Source organism: Octodon degus, unplaced genomic scaffold, assembly GCF_000260255.1.
Source record: "Octodon degus isolate 3935 unplaced genomic scaffold, OctDeg1.0 scaffold00106, whole genome shotgun sequence".
NCBI classification, from domain to species: domain Eukaryota; kingdom Metazoa; phylum Chordata; class Mammalia; order Rodentia; family Octodontidae; genus Octodon; species Octodon degus.
The window spans coordinates 536,309-554,127 of NW_004524682.1; the positions used below are offsets into that span (position 1 = coordinate 536,309).

The 17,819-nt window shown below is 37.6% G+C and overlaps 1 protein-coding gene across 4 annotated transcripts in view; it reads left to right on the plus strand.

Annotated features, from left to right (window-relative positions):
* Robo1 (roundabout guidance receptor 1) overlaps positions 1-17,819 on the plus strand; it is a 423,922-nt gene that overhangs the window by 336,163 nt on the left and 69,940 nt on the right. For all 4 annotated transcript variants that reach the window (XM_023724107.1, XM_023724108.1, XM_004639080.2 and 1 more), the window contains exons 9-14: positions 1,715-1,886; positions 9,821-10,026; positions 11,598-11,679; positions 11,851-12,019; positions 12,109-12,275; positions 17,538-17,659. In XM_023724107.1, the coding sequence (XP_023579875.1) occupies positions 1,715-1,886; positions 9,821-10,026; positions 11,598-11,679; positions 11,851-12,019; positions 12,109-12,275; positions 17,538-17,659 (918 nt within the window). The remainder of the gene's footprint in view (positions 1-1,714; positions 1,887-9,820; positions 10,027-11,597; positions 11,680-11,850; positions 12,020-12,108; positions 12,276-17,537; positions 17,660-17,819) is intronic.

Genomic DNA, 17,819 nt, shown 5'->3' on the forward strand with positions numbered 1-17,819 from the left:
CCCCTAGTCAATTAATTCTTAACAGAGTTTCTATTAGCTCTAATTCTGGCTTGAGTCAATTCTGGATGTTATGTTCATGGTCTTGCTTCTAATGTGCATTTATACACTGTTGACAGGTAGTTTACTCATTAAACTGAATAATCTTTTGTCGGGAGCACCATCGAGTTCCCTCTTGTTTCTATTTTGGCAAATGTTGAACTGAGTAGGATATGTGCATGATTATTTGCATTCTAGTATCTTGTGGATTCAAATATTCATTTGGTCTCATGGGCTTAAATTTTCAAATAGTATGTTAAACACAAAAAAAAGCTACATTATTGTAGTATGGTAGGATGAGTTGGAAGTGGACTACAGAAGAATAGCTATGTATGAAGGGTGGTAACTCCACTAGAAATCCTCTTTGTAAGATGTAGCAGACCCAGAGTCAGGCCTGTCTCTGTCCCAGCTCCCTTTCCCACGAGCCACCATGGGGCACCAATGCTGTCCTCCAAGCTGAGCTTTCCCTACCAAAGGCAGCACCTGTAGGGTCCTAGTCCTGTGACTAGTTTGTTCCTCTGCCTAGGGACAAAATAAGACACACAGGACCCAGCCGTTTAACATGCAGGCAGCCTGGGGCTTGGTCTCCACTGGGCAGAGAAGCCTGTTCCTCTGGCTCATCTTGTTTTTATTCACCCAGAAATGGGTACAGGCAGTTCACGTAACACCAGATTCACCTGCCTTCCAATGTGCATGAATACATGTTCACGCAAAAAACTTAATCTCAGTATAAACTCTGCCCTTGACTATGCAGTGTGCCATCACCCTGTGCCCTGCCTTTCTCCTTAAGCCCACAGAGGATGCCAGTTAGGCCTTAATTCCTTAACGGATCTCCCGCAAAAAAAGTAATATTTAGATGATTTATTTAAGTTCAACTCTAAATTTTCAAAAACTGGATTTGGTTGAATGACGCACATTATAAAATTCTGTATGCTGAAAGATGCAAACTTTGAAAAAGAGACAACTTACTTTAATTAGGAAAAATCCATATTCTTTGTTTCATGAACTACTATATGATACACTGGTCTATATAAAATATACACTCCTAAGAAGAATGATCTTTTGATTTACTGTAATTTATGAATTTTTAAATATATATATACATATAATATCTTATACTCTACCTATATTATATATTTTTACTTTTTAAGGAGAATAAGATAAATAACTATGAAGGCTTCTGGGCCTTTATAGTAGGCAGCTAACAGATGCTTGTCATTTAGCTAATGTACTAAATGATGTGCTGGAATTTATCGAATGAATTTAAATTTACCATTGCTTATATATTTTAGAAAGGTTTCAGGATTATAATGTTAATATTCATATACGCAAGGCTTTGTCAGTTTGCTTAAGCATGTAATTTCTACTGTAACTTTATCTGATGTCATTATATATCTAGGACTATTTCAACACTGATGGTTATAAAAACAAATGTCAATATCCACAGTTTATTCCATTTTTTATATGATTCCATTTAAAGTTGTATTATGAAGCTCCATTTGTATGTGTTTGTATATGCCCACATGGGTATGCAATGAGTGAGTGGCTTATTTTTGTATCTTTATCTGTATGTCTATCTTTATACATGTATTTATAAATGTGTGTGTAGCTCTGCCTAAATAGTAGAACCTAGCAATTAATCTATTTGTATTCTTTCCTCCCAAATTCTGGGGTGTAGAACCTGCTTTTCTCGTACCAACCTCCACAGTCCTCCAGCCGCTTTTCTGTCTCCCAGACTGGCGACCTCACTATCACCAACGTCCAGCGGTCTGATGTTGGCTACTACATCTGCCAGACTTTAAATGTCGCCGGAAGTATCATCACTAAAGCGTACTTGGAAGTTACTGATGGTAAAGTACAGCAGTTCGTTTTGATGTGTCCAAATGTGTCTTACGATATAAAGAGATTTCCACAAAATGTGTTTCTTTCCAACTTTACATTCTTTCTAATGACTATTTCAGGATGAAACTGCAGAGTGTGTCGGTATTAGAATAGCAAGTCCAAACGTCTTACTGGCATTTAAATTTCCTCTGAATTCCTGGCATCAAATCAGATTCATAAAACCATAGAAAGTATCCAAATAAAAATTTATATTGAAAGCTGTACATAGGAATTTTTTTCAGATTTTGGAAAACGGGATGTTATTTTATAAGCCCAGAGGAAATTACCCTCTCTCTGCTTTTTTAAAAGAAAGAGCAAAGATAAATTTGTCATCAATCCAAAATCTAACATCTCCCCACACATGACAATGAAGAAGTCTTTCTTAATAGTCTGATTTTATACTGTTTTCAATTCTCCTATACATGATCAATTTATACCAATTATGTTATAAATAAGTAAAAATAAGGAAACACTCTAAACTATAAGATAGGATATTAATAATTTCAAAATGTACATGCTTTATTTATATGTATGTTAGAAAACATTTATATATAATATGCACTATATATACATTATATTCATGTGTATGTATAATCAGGAAAGTACTATGGCTAAAAATCCTTCCAAATCAAAAGCAAAACTGAAAACCTAATAGTGGTAAGGAGCTCATTGCTTCGCTAGCTGAATTCATTGGAACAACTGAATTAATTTTTCACTTTAATTTCAAACAAGAGATGAAAGAACGCAGAAAGAGTGAAACATTATCTTTCACAGGAAAACGGAGTAGGAATAAAAGAATAAAATCAGAAGCTTGCTGTATATATTCAGAGTGCTTTTCAGCTTCAAATGATTCCAATACTTAATATAATAACAGTAGCTTCTGTAATTAGAAACTACTCATCTTTGAGTCTCATCTTGTCTTACATGCATATCTATTCTTTAGTCCTTCCCATCAACCAAGTGTTTTCTATCGCGATTATAATTCCCAGTCTGAATCAGCTGTAGTCTGACATTTTAGTACGTGTGGCCTATTCTCGTTTCTTTTCCTGTTCCACATAGTACCACCATATAGTTGATGGAACTTTTTTTTTTTATCTGGACTGCTGCTTTCACCTCAGTTATATAAATGGAAGTAGAGTGTAGATCCTGAGAGTAAGCCAGTAGAGCTTGATGAAGCTGTTCAGGTAGTGACCGCTCAGATCACCAGGCGGAACATTTCTGAGACCCCCAGGAAGCTTCCACTGACTTTTCCAATTCAGTACTCTATGGTAGAGATACTCGCCCTTCTAGCTTTCATCATTTTTGATTTATTGTGCCATTCTTGAAATGTACAGCTAAATTAAATCATACACTGCTCTTTTGTGTAGGACATATTTGGTTCAAAATAGTGCTAGTAAAATTCACCCATGGCCATATCAGTATGCCTTGCATTCTCTTCGTAGTGTTGTGTATTACGTAAATAAAGCCCAATTCATGTATACGGTTCCTTATTGATGAGTTGTTGTCTGTGTAAGAGTTTTATTATTAAAGCTAAATATTCCGATTCACATCTACTGATCAGCATCCTCAGCTATCTTGGTATGCCTTTTGTTGGCTGTATATGCCCCTGTATACTATTTTCTCTTTTTCATATGTTCCCCATAAAAATCAAATATATATATGTGTGTATAAATTACATATATATATGTAATTTCTTCCCAGTAATGCTATTAATTATTACATAAAAATTAAGTAGTTAATTTGATGAAGTCTAATGTTTATTTTTTTATTTTGTGATTAGTGCTATGTTCTATTAATTTTTCTTGGACTTCATGTTTCACATATTTGATATTCAATTTTTTTGATGTACGTTGAAATAACATTTTGTGTATAATGTGAATTAGTGGGCAAAAACATTTTTTGACCCCATTTGGAAACTAATGGTTCCAGAATCATTTATTGAAAATCCCATCCTTTTCCTATCTAGCTAAAGTAGCACCTTATGAAAATTCAAAAATGAATATGGATGTGTGGGCAGTTGTACTATCTCTATTCTGTTCCTCTGATCAGTTTATACTACTTCTTAATGGTTTTAATTATTTTAGCTTTGTCGTCTTTTAAAAAACTGGTAGGGCTAGTCTTTATTTTTGTTTTATTTTGATTTAGGTTTGTTATTGGAGATCCACTGCATTACTCATAAATTTGAAAATCAAATTCTACCCCCCCCCAGCACACCTCTAAAACAAAAAATCGTGACATATAAATTATTAGATAATTTAAGGAAAATAAACATTTGAACAATATGATGCTTTCAATTCAAGAAAGTAATTTATATATAATACATATCAGTTTTGATTTTTCAATTTTTTCTCAGTGTTTTACAGTTGTTGGACTAGATTTTTGCACATGTTTTAGTAGAGGAAAACCTAAAATGTTTCATGATTTTTGATGTGACTGCATATGTATTTTTCAAATGTCATTTTTGAATTTTTTGGGAACGTTCCTAATTTTACAGTTGGCTTAATATATTTAATCATACATCAAGAAACCTTAGTAAATCTACCTCTATTTCTAAGAATTTGTTAGTTATATTATCCTGAAAGTGCAACATAAGCCAACTACAAAAGTCATTTTTACTTCTTCCTCAATATTTATCTGTCTTATTTTTCCTTTCTCTTAACTTGTCTGTGACTTTCATTATAGTGAGTAGATTTGGTGATAGTGAGTATATTTCTCTTAATCTTAATTTCAGAGGGTAAACTTCTTCCTTCAAGAAGCATTCCTTAGTCCTCAAATATGGATTCTACTCCCTGCCTCTACCACAAGCACAGAAACTGTGTCGATACCTCCCGTGTTCTCTGTTTATTTTCCTACATGCCTGGGCTCTCTTCTGTGACATCGGGGCTCATTTCTGTTTAGTGAAGTTAATCGTGAGCCAGTGTCCACCTAGCATCTAACATGTGGTGAATGCTCAGTGAATATTATTTGAGTGACTGAAAGAACAAGTAGGGAAGAAGGGAACACCTAGGTCTTGGTTAAGTGGGACTTCACAAGTAGGATTGGTCTCAGTCAGCCCGAGTGTGGTGGCACATGCCTGAAATCCAAGTGCTGGGGAGGCTCGAAACAGGAGGATCCCTTCGAGTCTGAGCTGCATAGTAAGACCCTGTGCCAAATACATAAATGAAAAAAAAAAATAGGATTGTCTCAGTCAAAAGCTCACTTTGTCTAAAATACTTTATACATGTACTGGGTCCAATAATTTGGAATGACCTAGCATAGATAGCTCTACATTGTGTGCAATATAGTCATTAAATGATGGGGAAGACTACAAAATACAGTAAATGTAGAATATAGCATCGCATAAGTATTTATATTCCCAACTTTGTAAAGCAATGTGTGTGAAGATACACATGAAACAGGAAGAAAACAGGCTAAATTAGTCTCAAGTATCACTTATTATCACAATTATAGTTGAAAGTAAAAATTTCTTTTTGCCGGTTAACATGACACTATCATGAATTGCTTGTATTTGTGACTAGATTTTGCACAAAGAATGTTTACTAATATGTTTTTAAAAACTACGTATGTGAATCTGAGGTTCATTCCTAGTAGCCAGTTCATTCTGAACACTAAATATTTTGTTTCATCTTATAATTTCTGGGGGAATTTAAGTGGTTATGTGTTTGCCATTTTATAGTATAGTGTTAGTTTCTTTTTTATTTTTCAGTTTATTGATTTTTTAAAACTTACATATGTGGATTCATTCTTTGTAGGGAAGACTGTAATTATCGTGAGTGCAGACAACATCAACATTTATATATAATCAGGTCAGGTCAAAAGGATGCGGAGCGGGCAGAGTATGTCCTCAATCCTTCTTGACCTTCTTTTTTGTTTGCAAACAGCACAAAGGCAAAGGCAGAATAATGCATGAGACACAAAGCAGCAGCTGTCTTTGAAATATTGGTTCTCTGTAGGTGGTGCCTCGCCACTAGCAGCATTTGACTCAGGAGCATACAGGTTTATGCATAAATTACCTGAAAGTCTTTACTTTATTACTAGAATGTAAGAAAAGTAAGTTAGCGATTATTAAACGATGACTAATATTGAAATGATTTGTATTCCTCTCTTAAAAGTTATATATACATATATATATATTTTTTTTACAAAGAGAGTTATCTCTTGTGTATAAAATGAGGACTCATCAGTTATCATTTAATTTGGTCAAGTCACTTGAACTTTTAAAGTTTTAATATCTGATTTCATAAATAAGATGAGATAGTAAATATATAAGGATGTTTTTATTATTGTTACTTAAAAATTCCATAAAAATTTACTATAACAATAAACAAGCAAGCGAGAGGATACCATTGAATAGCCTAATCCAAAGGAGCGCACAGTAGGATGCTTTGAAAACCTTTTGCAAATGGATAATTGTGTCATACAACCGAGATTCACTGGTGTTTAAATGTGAATTTTTCATACATGAACACAAGTCAGTGGGTGTTCACTGTTCTTTTTGCTTTAAAAGTACTCCACAAATGCATTTGTATACATTAATGTAGTCTGCATGATCACTATTTTAGTCATGGTAGCGTATTATATTCTAATAATGTAACTTCTGTTAGGGCCGTTCAGTCTTCATTGCATGTGGGGAAGAGACTGGTGGTTGTTACAAACTCTGCCAACAGAGTCACGCCATGGATGATGCTGCCTTTGCTTCTGCTGCTGCTGTTAGTGTGTCCATGCTAGCAACAAGCCACAGCTGTTCAGTGTTCCCTTAGTGTGGCGCTATGCTAAGAATTTATTATGAATCGATAGTCTTAAATGTGACAACTCATTTTACTGATGAGGAAACTGAGAGAGAGTATAGTGAAAGACACGCACAAAGCCCATCAGAAGTACGCAGCAGCAGTACTAAGATTTAAAACAATTTTATATTGTCCAATATGCAAGGTACTTGCTACAGACAGCCACTGATATTTGAATTTAATTTATTTAAAATTAAGTAAAATTGTACCTCTCTTAAACTCAAGTGCACAATAATGATTTGTAGGAATCAGATGGAATGGATGGAAATATTTGTATTTTTCAAAACTGCACCTTTCTGACCCAGCACTCATGTGCTTACTTCAACATTTCTGTTTCTTGTGCTCCACTTCACCACCTAATACTGTATTTCAATTCTCATAATATCAATGAGAGCCTAGCAGACCCTCGTTTGAAATTAGCCCTCTAGGTCCTACCTTATAAATACATTTGATTCAAATGTGGTAATTCTTTGGTGTATGTCAGTTTAAACATTCCATTTGTATCTTACTCTAATAAATGAAAATGCCAGGATTTCATTTGTTTTACCTCAAAAGCTGAAATTATTTTAATGAATTCTTAAATCTTCCAGTTCTAGTCACATATTAGGTATTTTTCCAGAAAAGAACAAGAGATGATAACAGAGTACCTGTGAATGTCATGTTTTTTTCAGTTAGCCAAGCACTGTCACAGTCTTTTTTATGTTTAAGTCTCCAAAGCAATCCCCTGAGATAGTTAGAACAAGCATGTTTCTCATTTTACAGGTTAAAAAAAGAAATGAAAACTCTGTGACTTAAAGAATTTAAAGAACTTGCCCCAAAACACATGGTGAATGATGGAGCTGTTTTTTCTCCCCCCCCTGCTTTATTTTTTGTTGACTCCCTAGTAAACACAATGTAGAGAAAACATCAATAAACTGGGTTAGGAAGAATGGAGAGATCGGCGCTGTGCTAAATATAATGCAAATATAAAAGACCTAGGGCTGGGGAGATGGCTCAGTCTAATAAGCGCTTCTCTGGCAAGCACAAGGGCCTGAGTTTGATTCCTGGTTCTGGAAAAAAAAAAAACTATCTATCTATCTATCTATCTATCTATCTATCTATCTATCTATCTATCTATCTATCATCTGTAAATATAGAAGTTGAAGTAAGTACATCTCCAGATTTACTACCAAATGTAAACTCCACCTCACTCGATTTAATTGTAACCAACTTGATCGAAGCCCTCTTTTAATAATTTAGTGTCTGGAGGTACATATTCGCTCCTTCTTATAATAAAAGAAACACAAGTGGCTTTATACAATCCCAATACAATATATGTTTTCATTCTTTTCATCATATATATTAAGGAGACCTTTCTGTTTTTAGCAAATCCCAACAGAAGAAGCAATTCAAAAATATTAAGCAAAGGAATTATTGGCTTACATTTTTCAACCATGTAGTAGCTTTCAGCACTCCTGCCAAGTTTCAGAATTCTGTCTTTTTATATGCCCCATAGAATTAGCAAATTTTACACAAGTTAATGAAGGCGTAGCAGAATCCTGGAAGAGCAGAGTGAGTGGAGTTGCAGTTACTGGCTTCATCCATTGATTTTCTTTTTTAAAATCTTTGGATCTACAAAACTAATAATTACTGCATGATTAATGAGGAACAAATTGAGGTGTGAATCCAGCTTAGGAAAATCTTTGATGCATAAAACTTTGAACGTGACACTTGCAGATTTTCAAATTATTGCATCCCAAATGTAGTTACTCTGGCAACAGCTTCTTCTAATCAGGCAAATTCTTAGAGTCTTCTTTTGTGGAGTTACTCTTTTCTTTTTTGTATTTTTTTTGTTTTAACTGATACTCAGAATTTTTGAAACTTAGTAATTACAAGAAAGCCTTGAAGTTGCTCTTCTTTTTATTCCTTTAAAAATCTGTGGTGTTGCATCAAAACGTGCATAATTTAAGAGATAGGAACATCTTTCTATTGGTTTTATTCTATGCTTCCTGTACTTGTTTTAGATTTTCCATAAAATAATGACTTTGTTTCAAAGAAAATTTTCAGGTTTTAGATTTTACATAAGAATCATTTCAGTTGCATATAATAAAGTGTTTCTTATTACTACTTTAAGTACATTAAAACTATTGCAACAAAGTGCGCAGAAATCAGTTTGCTGTTCCTTTTAATTCCAATATGGGTGTATAGTATTTGTCTCTTCTGAACATCATTTTGAGTTATCATTTTGTTTTTACTGTTGTTGTTGTTGTTTTTGTTTTTTTTTTTGGTGGACCCAGGGATTGAACTCAGGCCCTTGTGCTTGCCAGACAAGTGCTTATTCTACTGAGTCATCTCCTGGTCCTTGCGTTACCTTTTTAATCATACAACCTGTGACATCATTATATTTGGTCAATTTTCACCCATGCGTATTTTAATATCAAAAAAGTCAAATAAAAAGATACAAGAATTCAATCCAATCAGTTTGTAAATGAAAATCCAAAACCTCTTTTTGAAATCAAAATTGTTAAACAAGCCAGGCCTGGTGGCCCACACATATAAACCCTGCACTCACGGGGCTGAGGTAGGAAGATTGGTTTGGGTTCAAGCCCAGCCAGGGTGATAAAGTGAGTTGAAGGCCAGTCTGCACAGTGTAGTGAAACCCTCTCTGAAACAAAATTGTTAAACATGCTGGAACGGGACCAGCACTTCTTCTGTTGGACACCAGACGGTTCTAAACTGTCAAGCTGATTTTGGATCACTCATTAAAACTCATCTAGTGTATTTCCTGGGGAGAAGAGTTTTAATGTGTGTTTTTCTGTTGAGAGGATTTCTTCCTCACAACTGTTGATCTGCTTCACCATGCACAACCCACTCAGTACTGAGCTCTTACATAGATCCCTTGACAGCGAAGCAAGTTCAGTCAGTGGTTGGTCATTTGAGAGGAGTACGTCTATCTCATTTTAGTATTCTGAATCAGTGCATCATGGAAATGCATCCTGAATAATGCATGTCTCCTACTTTAATTACTTGTTTAATTATCTTTAGTTTGTCTCAAAGCCTATAGCAACTGCTGTTGTTCGGATGATTAGAAAATTGCTTGTAGTTGCAGAATCCATTTTCCACTGTTTCTCTGGCAGTGATTGCAGACCGGCCTCCCCCAGTCATTCGCCAAGGTCCTGTGAATCAGACGGTAGCAGTGGATGGCACCTTAGTGCTCAGCTGTGTGGCCTCAGGCAGCCCGGTGCCCACAATTCTGTGGAGAAAGGACGGAGTTCTCGTTTCGACCCAAGATTCGCGTATCAAACAGCTGGAGTCTGGAGTGCTGCAGATCCGATATGCTAAGGTACCTGGAAATGACCCCCCAGCAGCCTGTTTTGTTCTACTTTTTTTTTTGTCTCCAGTAACTAGTGTTGAAATCTTTTAGGATCAATGCATTATTAAGTAAAACTATTACATATTTTTAATTCGAAGCTTTATTTTTTTCAGACAATTTTTACAAGCATGTATGCGTTTGAAATGATTTGCCTCACTAGCCATGGTAAATAGTTTATGGTCCCATGCAGGAGAAAGCCTTCTGAGACCTGCTGGGGGAAAGCGATGGTGATTTGTGGGGAGAAAATACCTTGCAAGAAGTGATACGATGCAGCTTTTTTCCAAGACATAGTCTAGTGCGGATTTATCTGCAGTATACTTGACCGGCTCTTCTAGAGTATTTAGTTCAGTATTTTACAACTGCACAGTGTTGCATATACAAACCTGAAGCTCTGTACGCTGTACGTGTACATTTCCAGTTAGAGTGCTAAATGGTGACAAGCTGGAAAGCGTAGTGACTCACCTTTCCCAGACATCGCCTTCCACACCTGCTCTTTCAGGGCTGTGTTCTGCTGCTTTGGTTTTTCTTTTTGGGGTCAAGAACAGACATGCTCCCAGCACAAAAGAAACAAGTCATGGCAGCAAGAAACACACATTTTGTTGCATTAATGTCTTCTGTGGGTGGCTTCTTTGGAGGATTACATTGGCATTACAGGTCACTTTGTGGGCCACAAGTTATCTCGTTTTACTGCTTTGTGACACTATTGTAATTTTATTAGTTAGAGCAAAGTGACAGACAATATTCTTGCTTTGTCAAATGTTATGTCCAAGGTTATAATTGAAGAAGAGATGTAAGAATTATTGTGCTTCTAATGCTTTTCAAAGTGGATGTGCAGCCAGGGATTTTTCCCCCTGGCATCCAGTTTTTAGGAGATATAATATATTTGTTTGATCAGAGGTTTGCCTTATTTATTTATTTATTTATTTATTTATTTATTTATTTATTTTTAGAACCGGGGATTGAACTCAGACCCTTGCACTTGCCAAGGAAGCACTTATTCCACTGAGCCATCTCCCCAGCCCCTTTGCCTTGTATTTCTTAAACTACCTTAATCTTAATTTTTTATAGATCAGGAAAAAGAGGAGCTTACTTTAAGAAGAAATCCTTCTATGCCTATTTCCTATCTTCTTTCCTGAAAATAACTGTTTATCTCATATGTCTATGGAGATGTTACTGATAAAATTTTAATTTGGCCTTATTAAGCATAAGATTTATTAATGGTACAAGTGAGCAAAAAATATTAGTTCTTTCAGTTCAAAAATTGTGCATTTCACTCTTTGTCTCTGATAATATGTTAATATATTGAATATCATATTTTATTATATAACTAGAGTGACTATACAAAAATCTCTTCCTTTTTTCCTTCATGCAGTATTTTCCTTCTCTTTCAATAAAACATATTCAATTAAGAAGGAGAATCTGGTTAGTGCATTTTAATGTCATTATCCATATTCATGGGCCATATACAAACCTGTAATTGGTTTTCCAGCCCAGTAAGCTTTTGATTGTGCCAAATATTTATTTTCTGTCTGCCTTCGCAGCTGGGTGACACTGGTCGGTACACCTGCACTGCATCCACCCCCAGCGGGGAGGCCACGTGGAGTGCTTACATTGAAGTTCAGGGTAAGTTTGTATGTTTGCTTTAAAATAAAGCTGAAAATACAATTGTTTATTTACTAGTAAATTGGTGGAGCAAATGTATTTGTGTCTGAGAAGATGTATGGGCATGGAATCTACATGCGTCTGCCTATCTGGATAGTGAGACACATCTTTCTTTTTTCTCTCTCTTGTTAGAATTTGGAGTTCCTGTTCAGCCTCCCAGGCCCACCGACCCAAACTTAATCCCTAGTGCACCCTCAAAACCGGAAGTTACGGATGTTAGCAGAAATACTGTGACTCTGGCGTGGCAGCCGAACTTGAATTCAGGAGCTACTCCCACGTCGTATATCATAGAGGCCTTCAGGTAGAGTGAAGACGATGCTCCTGTATTGCTCTTTTGTGTTTTCTTTAACCGTTAAATATGCGTGTTCTAACTTGTGCTTCTATCTGCAGCCATGCATCTGGCAGCAGCTGGCAGACTGTGGCAGAGAATGTGAAAACAGAAACATTTGCCATTAAGGGACTGAAACCTAACGCAATTTACCTTTTCCTCGTGAGGGCAGCTAACGCATATGGAATTAGTGATCCAAGCCAAATATCAGATCCAGTGAAAACACAAGGTAAATGCTGATTCGCTTCGCTGTGTGACACCTACTTCTCTTTAAATATCATAACTGCATAGACACTCAGTGTACTATGTATTAGGTTTGAACACTTACAATCTATTGTCCACGTTGCTTAATTTTTAGGATACAGACAAAATATCTGAGAAACTTTATTATTTTCTGGACTAAGAATTTGAAGATAGTATTGACAGTATAGAGGATTATTTCTCTTCAAATCAGAGTTACACTAAAACAAAAAAGTGAATATTTGCATATTTTATTAAATATCTTGATTTTTGAATATAGTTACAGGTGGGGCTAACATTTGAATTATAATACAACTATAAATTGCACCGTTAGTTTCAGTATCCACTATCATTTTGGTGAATTTTCAGAATTACTACCTTAACCAGGTAATGCTCCCCAAATCACACAAATATGAGATCTTTGGAAACTTGTTCTTAATCCACCTGCTCAATTATCCTCCTCATGGGAAAAGTAATTATTTTGGTGTTTGACTTGTCTTCCAGTGTCAGTTATGTGGGTCATGATCTATGAAACTTATTTATCATATGAAATAGGAAAAGACCTATTTCTGGTCAAAGGTGGTTGAAGACACAGAGAAAAGGAAAAAAATGAACATACGTAGAGCCACTTTTAAGATACTTAAAACTGGGAATTGTGTTCACTTTAACAATTGCTTACATACTGTTTTTATCTTCTATAAAATTAACTTTATCTTTTAATGCACTCTCTTGCTTGCGGTATTATTTTAATGCTGTGAGTAAAATTTATTTTCTTTTGAAGAAAAGTAATACATTTTAATCAGTCATTACCTTTTCTTAAAACATAATGCTGTTAAAATTAAAAAGTGCTTGTTTGTATATTAGCAAATAAAAATAACTCTAGTGGATATGATTAGAAATATAAAATTCTTGGGCAGGGGAGATAGCTCAGTGGACTAAGCGCCTGCTTTGTTTGATCCCCGGTCCTGCTGGCCTTGCCAGCCCCTCCCCTGGGCACACTGAGCTGGCAGCCAAGTCCCGGCCTGGTGGCGCATGCCTGTAATCCCTGAGCTGGTGAGGCTGAAAGCAGGAAGATCACTTCGAGTCTGAGCTGAGTAGTGAGACCTGAACCAAATACACACACACACACACACACACACACACACACTATATATATATATATATATATATATATAATTATATAGTATATAGTATATAATTATATATATATTATAATTATATATATAATTATTCACAGAACTGAGTAGTGAGACCTGTACCAAATACACAAATAAAAAAAGGAAATATAAAATTATTCGCTGAACATACAAAGGAACTATGTTTCTATCTTGAGTTAACATTTCCAAAGGAAAAGTTGTACATTAGTCATAATAAGAGGAATAAGTTATGTGCAAGATGATTGCAAGACACAGCTTTTTTCCCGGTTTGACAGGGTCTGTCAGCCCTATGGACCATTTTGTCTTTTTTAGTATGTAGATGGCCAGTGTTCTCAGGAGCACTGTTTGCTTCACCTTCACAGAAAAGACAAGCAAGCTGTCAGACAGGCCCACGTCGGTCTTTTGCTGTGTGAATTCAACACACCCAGCGCCTATCCTTGCATTTGTGAGTCACCTCAGCAGAAGCTGTGGTGTCCTTGGTGCTTGCCTTGAGGCAACCTAAGGATTGTCATAGTAGACACTCATTTTTAAGGAATGTAGAAATTATGACAGCTGTAAAGTGCATTTAAACTTCTGTCCCGGGTGCAGGGTTTGCCAGTGTATTCTGACTGAAAGTTTTTGACTGACTGCTACTTAATACTCTTTTATCTTTTTGCTCCTATGAATGATTTTGTAGTATATACTCATTTTAAAATGAGTATGTAGTTAATATTTTATGCTAACACCAATTTTTTTAAAGGTTTTAATCAAGTGCCCTTCACACAAGCATAGCTAGTGGAAAAACTTCAGTGACAGCCACCCGTGCCAATCAGGAGACTGGTATGAGGGAAGGAAAAGACCATTTTGGAATCCAAAACTGTTATACCTCAGCTCCTCAGCCTGTGGCCTGTGACCACAGTGTGTGTGTTCTGTGGCCTTACGCAGACCGGCCAGGCTTTTGAACCTCACTCTTCCCCTTATAGAATTGAGCTACATCAATCCCTTCCTCAGAAAGGACACAGATTAAGTTAATTAATCAACATGTGAGCATATGAAATCAGATTTCAGTCTTATGCCACGGCATATTTGTGTTTCTTTCAGAGATTGCCCTAAAAGTTCATAAAAGGTACAGCTGTCACAGACCAGGAACAACAGCTAGTGACCCTGAGGGGGTGGCGGCAGCAACGATGCCGTGAGAGATGGCAATGACGAAGCAGCACTAACAAGATTAAAATTAATAGAGCGATTAAAATATCTGGTACTTGGACTGAGGTTTAAGATATTAGCTATGAAAGAGTGGACTGAGAACATTAGGCTTAAGGGAACTATGTGCGTAAGGGTGTGTGTGCGTGTGCGTGTGCGTGTGTGCGTGTGCGTGTGTGTGTGAGAGAGAGAGGCAGACTCTGGCAAAGTGCAAAATTAGTGTTTAAAGTCAACTAAAATAAGTCTATCTGGACCCAGCGAGTGATGACGTTGCTAGAAGAACAAATGCCATCTTTCCTGGGATTAGAGAATTCTGTCTAGACCCAGTCCTCTTCCCCCGTTTCCTCGGAATTGGTCTGACCATGAAGGAAGCCCTGTGCTTGCAGTGTGCCCTGTGTTTCCAAATGGATTTTGAAGAGTGCAGAAGGGTTCTCGGTGCTGCAGGGAAGTGGACAGTCACATCGTAGCAAAAGAAACTCAAAGCTCCTGGCATGTTCAGAAAATAAAAAATGTAGAGGAAATATGACATCCTTTCTTTCAGAAAATTGCCATCTGGAAGATACAGGCTTTCTAACCCCTGCTCAGCAGGAAAGGACTGAGGAGTACAAGTGATGGAGGCCGATGTCAGTGTTTAATTTGGGGACAGCTTTTCAGATGCTGTAAAGCCTGGCTGAGGATCAGGGCAACAGCAGGAACCTGGGAAGGAACTTGAACAAGGTCCTGTCGGAGGCAGGGAATTTGTGACCCAACGGGGAGGAACCAGGGGTCGAAGAAAGGGCTGCTTAAAATTGATTTGGAAGGGGCCAGGCATAGTTTCTGTAGCCATTTTCCAATAAAATGTGTAACTGCGCAGAATGTAACTGAGTATGCGCAGAGTGCACGAAAGGAAATACCAATTATTCCATTTCATCATGAAGCATCTCCTTAGCAGTCCTATGCAGGGAATTCCAGTACCAGAAAAGCAGTCACATGAAACAGCAAGATTTCCTCCAGGTTTGATTCTGAACATTGAGAAAGAACTTTTACCTTGTAATTCAGAACATTTCTTTCAGAAAGATGAAGAAAGGAACAAAGAAAGATCAATTCATATTCTTCTCAAATGTGTAATACTGCACATCGCTTTCTATTTTTCTTCCTGATGGGAAATTTTCTAAAATACTGTTACAAACTTCTATTGCACATGCGTGGAGGAAAATAGCAAATTTTCTGAAGCACTAGACTGGCGAGCTTAGTTTAATCAGGGGAATTGAAGGTTTGCGACAGCAATCATAGTACCTACTTCATAACATTGTTATGTTGAAGACAGCTCCCCCAAGGCAGATGGTTCCTATGTGAGTCGTGCTGGGGAAGCACTGTGCGGCCACACGGCCGGCCTGCCCCGTGCAATTCGTAGACTTCCCAAGTGCGGGTGTCTCCACGGTCCTCCAAGGGACCTGCCTTGTAGCGCCAGGTGACGCGCAGCAAACTGAAGAATCAATATTGCCGGTACGTTAAGGTTTTGGAGTTGCTGGGTGGGGTGTGCACCCCTGTAGGTCTTATTCTCGGCATTGCACTCTGGCCCTAGAGATGGAGGGGAGGGGAGGTGATGGGGCATGGTGATGAGTTGCAGCGGTGACCGTAAGCAGACGCTATACCTGGTCTGTGACAACAGGATGCCGATGGCCAGCAGTAGCCATGTGCATGAAGCAAGAGTTACCCCAGGTGTGGGTCTTATTTTATTTGTGAGCTTGATTCATAGGTTAATTACCTACTATTAGCAAACAGTATCTGAGACCTTAATAGTCATTTTTTTTTTTATTTGCCTGGCCTCCCTGACTTTTATCAGATACAAATTTCGTTTCTAATGTTCACGCCTTTTTTGGTTCACCAAAGGTTAGTTCCTAGAAGGTGTTTAATATTTCAGAAAGCTAAAATTTTCATTTTGGCATTCTCGTGGATGGTGAGTCCTCTAAAATATGTGTGCCAAAATTCAATACTCTGAGAAGCAGAGTTCTGGAGAAAAACAAGCAACTGTATTTTCTTTTCTTTTAGTATGTATTTACCTTTACTGATGTTAATAAGGCAACTTACCTGCATTAGAAAGCATTTCTGAAAATAAGAAATTTTTGCTGCAAACAAACTTTAATGAGTTTAACAAAACCCCTCCTTTTGGGGGAAAAAAGAAAGGGCAGAATCCGGCGCATGGACGGCAGTTTAATTCTTACGCTGCTCTTGATCTTTCTGCTGAGATCGTGGTGCCCTTGTGATTGAGGATTCTTCATTAAAGTGTGACGGCCATGACGCAGCGGCTACCCAGCACGGCCAGCCAGCGAGGTGACCAAGCCGTCACCACCAATGGGTGCGAGGGGCGGCTTTCTCCTGAGGCTTATTGGTGGCTCAGCGCTCACTTGCTGTCATCCTTGTCTTGGGTGCCAACAGGAGGTCACTGTGAAAATGTGAAGCGTCAGACTCCTTTCTGAGCCGGCTCTCTGCTCACAGCGCCCCACACATTTTGTTGCCCAGCCACTCTAGTGCCATGTTGTGTTGCTTTGTCCTTGTTGCGTAGTTCCTGTTGTAGCAGAAGGATTTAAGAAACTCAGATGACACTAGTGTTCTCATTCTCAGAGACAATTATCATCACAGGACAGGAAGAACCCTTGAAGTGGCTTTTGCCGGTGTTACCGTTGTCTGCTGCCCCTGTTGGCCCTGTGTGGTCTTTTACTTGTTCTTCTTCTCCTCCATCTCTGGATGCCACTATCCTTTGGATCCCAAGAGCAAGGTTAAGTTGCTCTTTGTTCTTCATCAAGTGAGCTTGGCAGTCCAGTGACTCTTCTCCCTGGGAGTTGCTATCAATAAAAGGACTCTTTCACCAATCTCTCACTGACCTGTCAGAGCTGCGAAGACCCTGACCCACTCTTCTTGTACGGTTGCAGATGTCCCGCCAACAAGTCAGGGGGTGGACCACAAGCAAGTGCAGAGGGAGCTGGGCAATGTCGTCCTGCACCTGCACAACCCGACCATCCTTTCTTCCTCCTCAATTGAAGTGCATTGGACGGTGAGTTGTTGCCACATTTGGTTTCATTTTTTGAGAAGCAGGTGACGGCTGTGATATATGTATATCATTTAGCTACCTGTTGCTGCTGTGCACAAATGATAGCTTTATCATGTAAGCACTGTTTATTGTGGTAGCTATGCTCTGATTTTATTTATTTTAT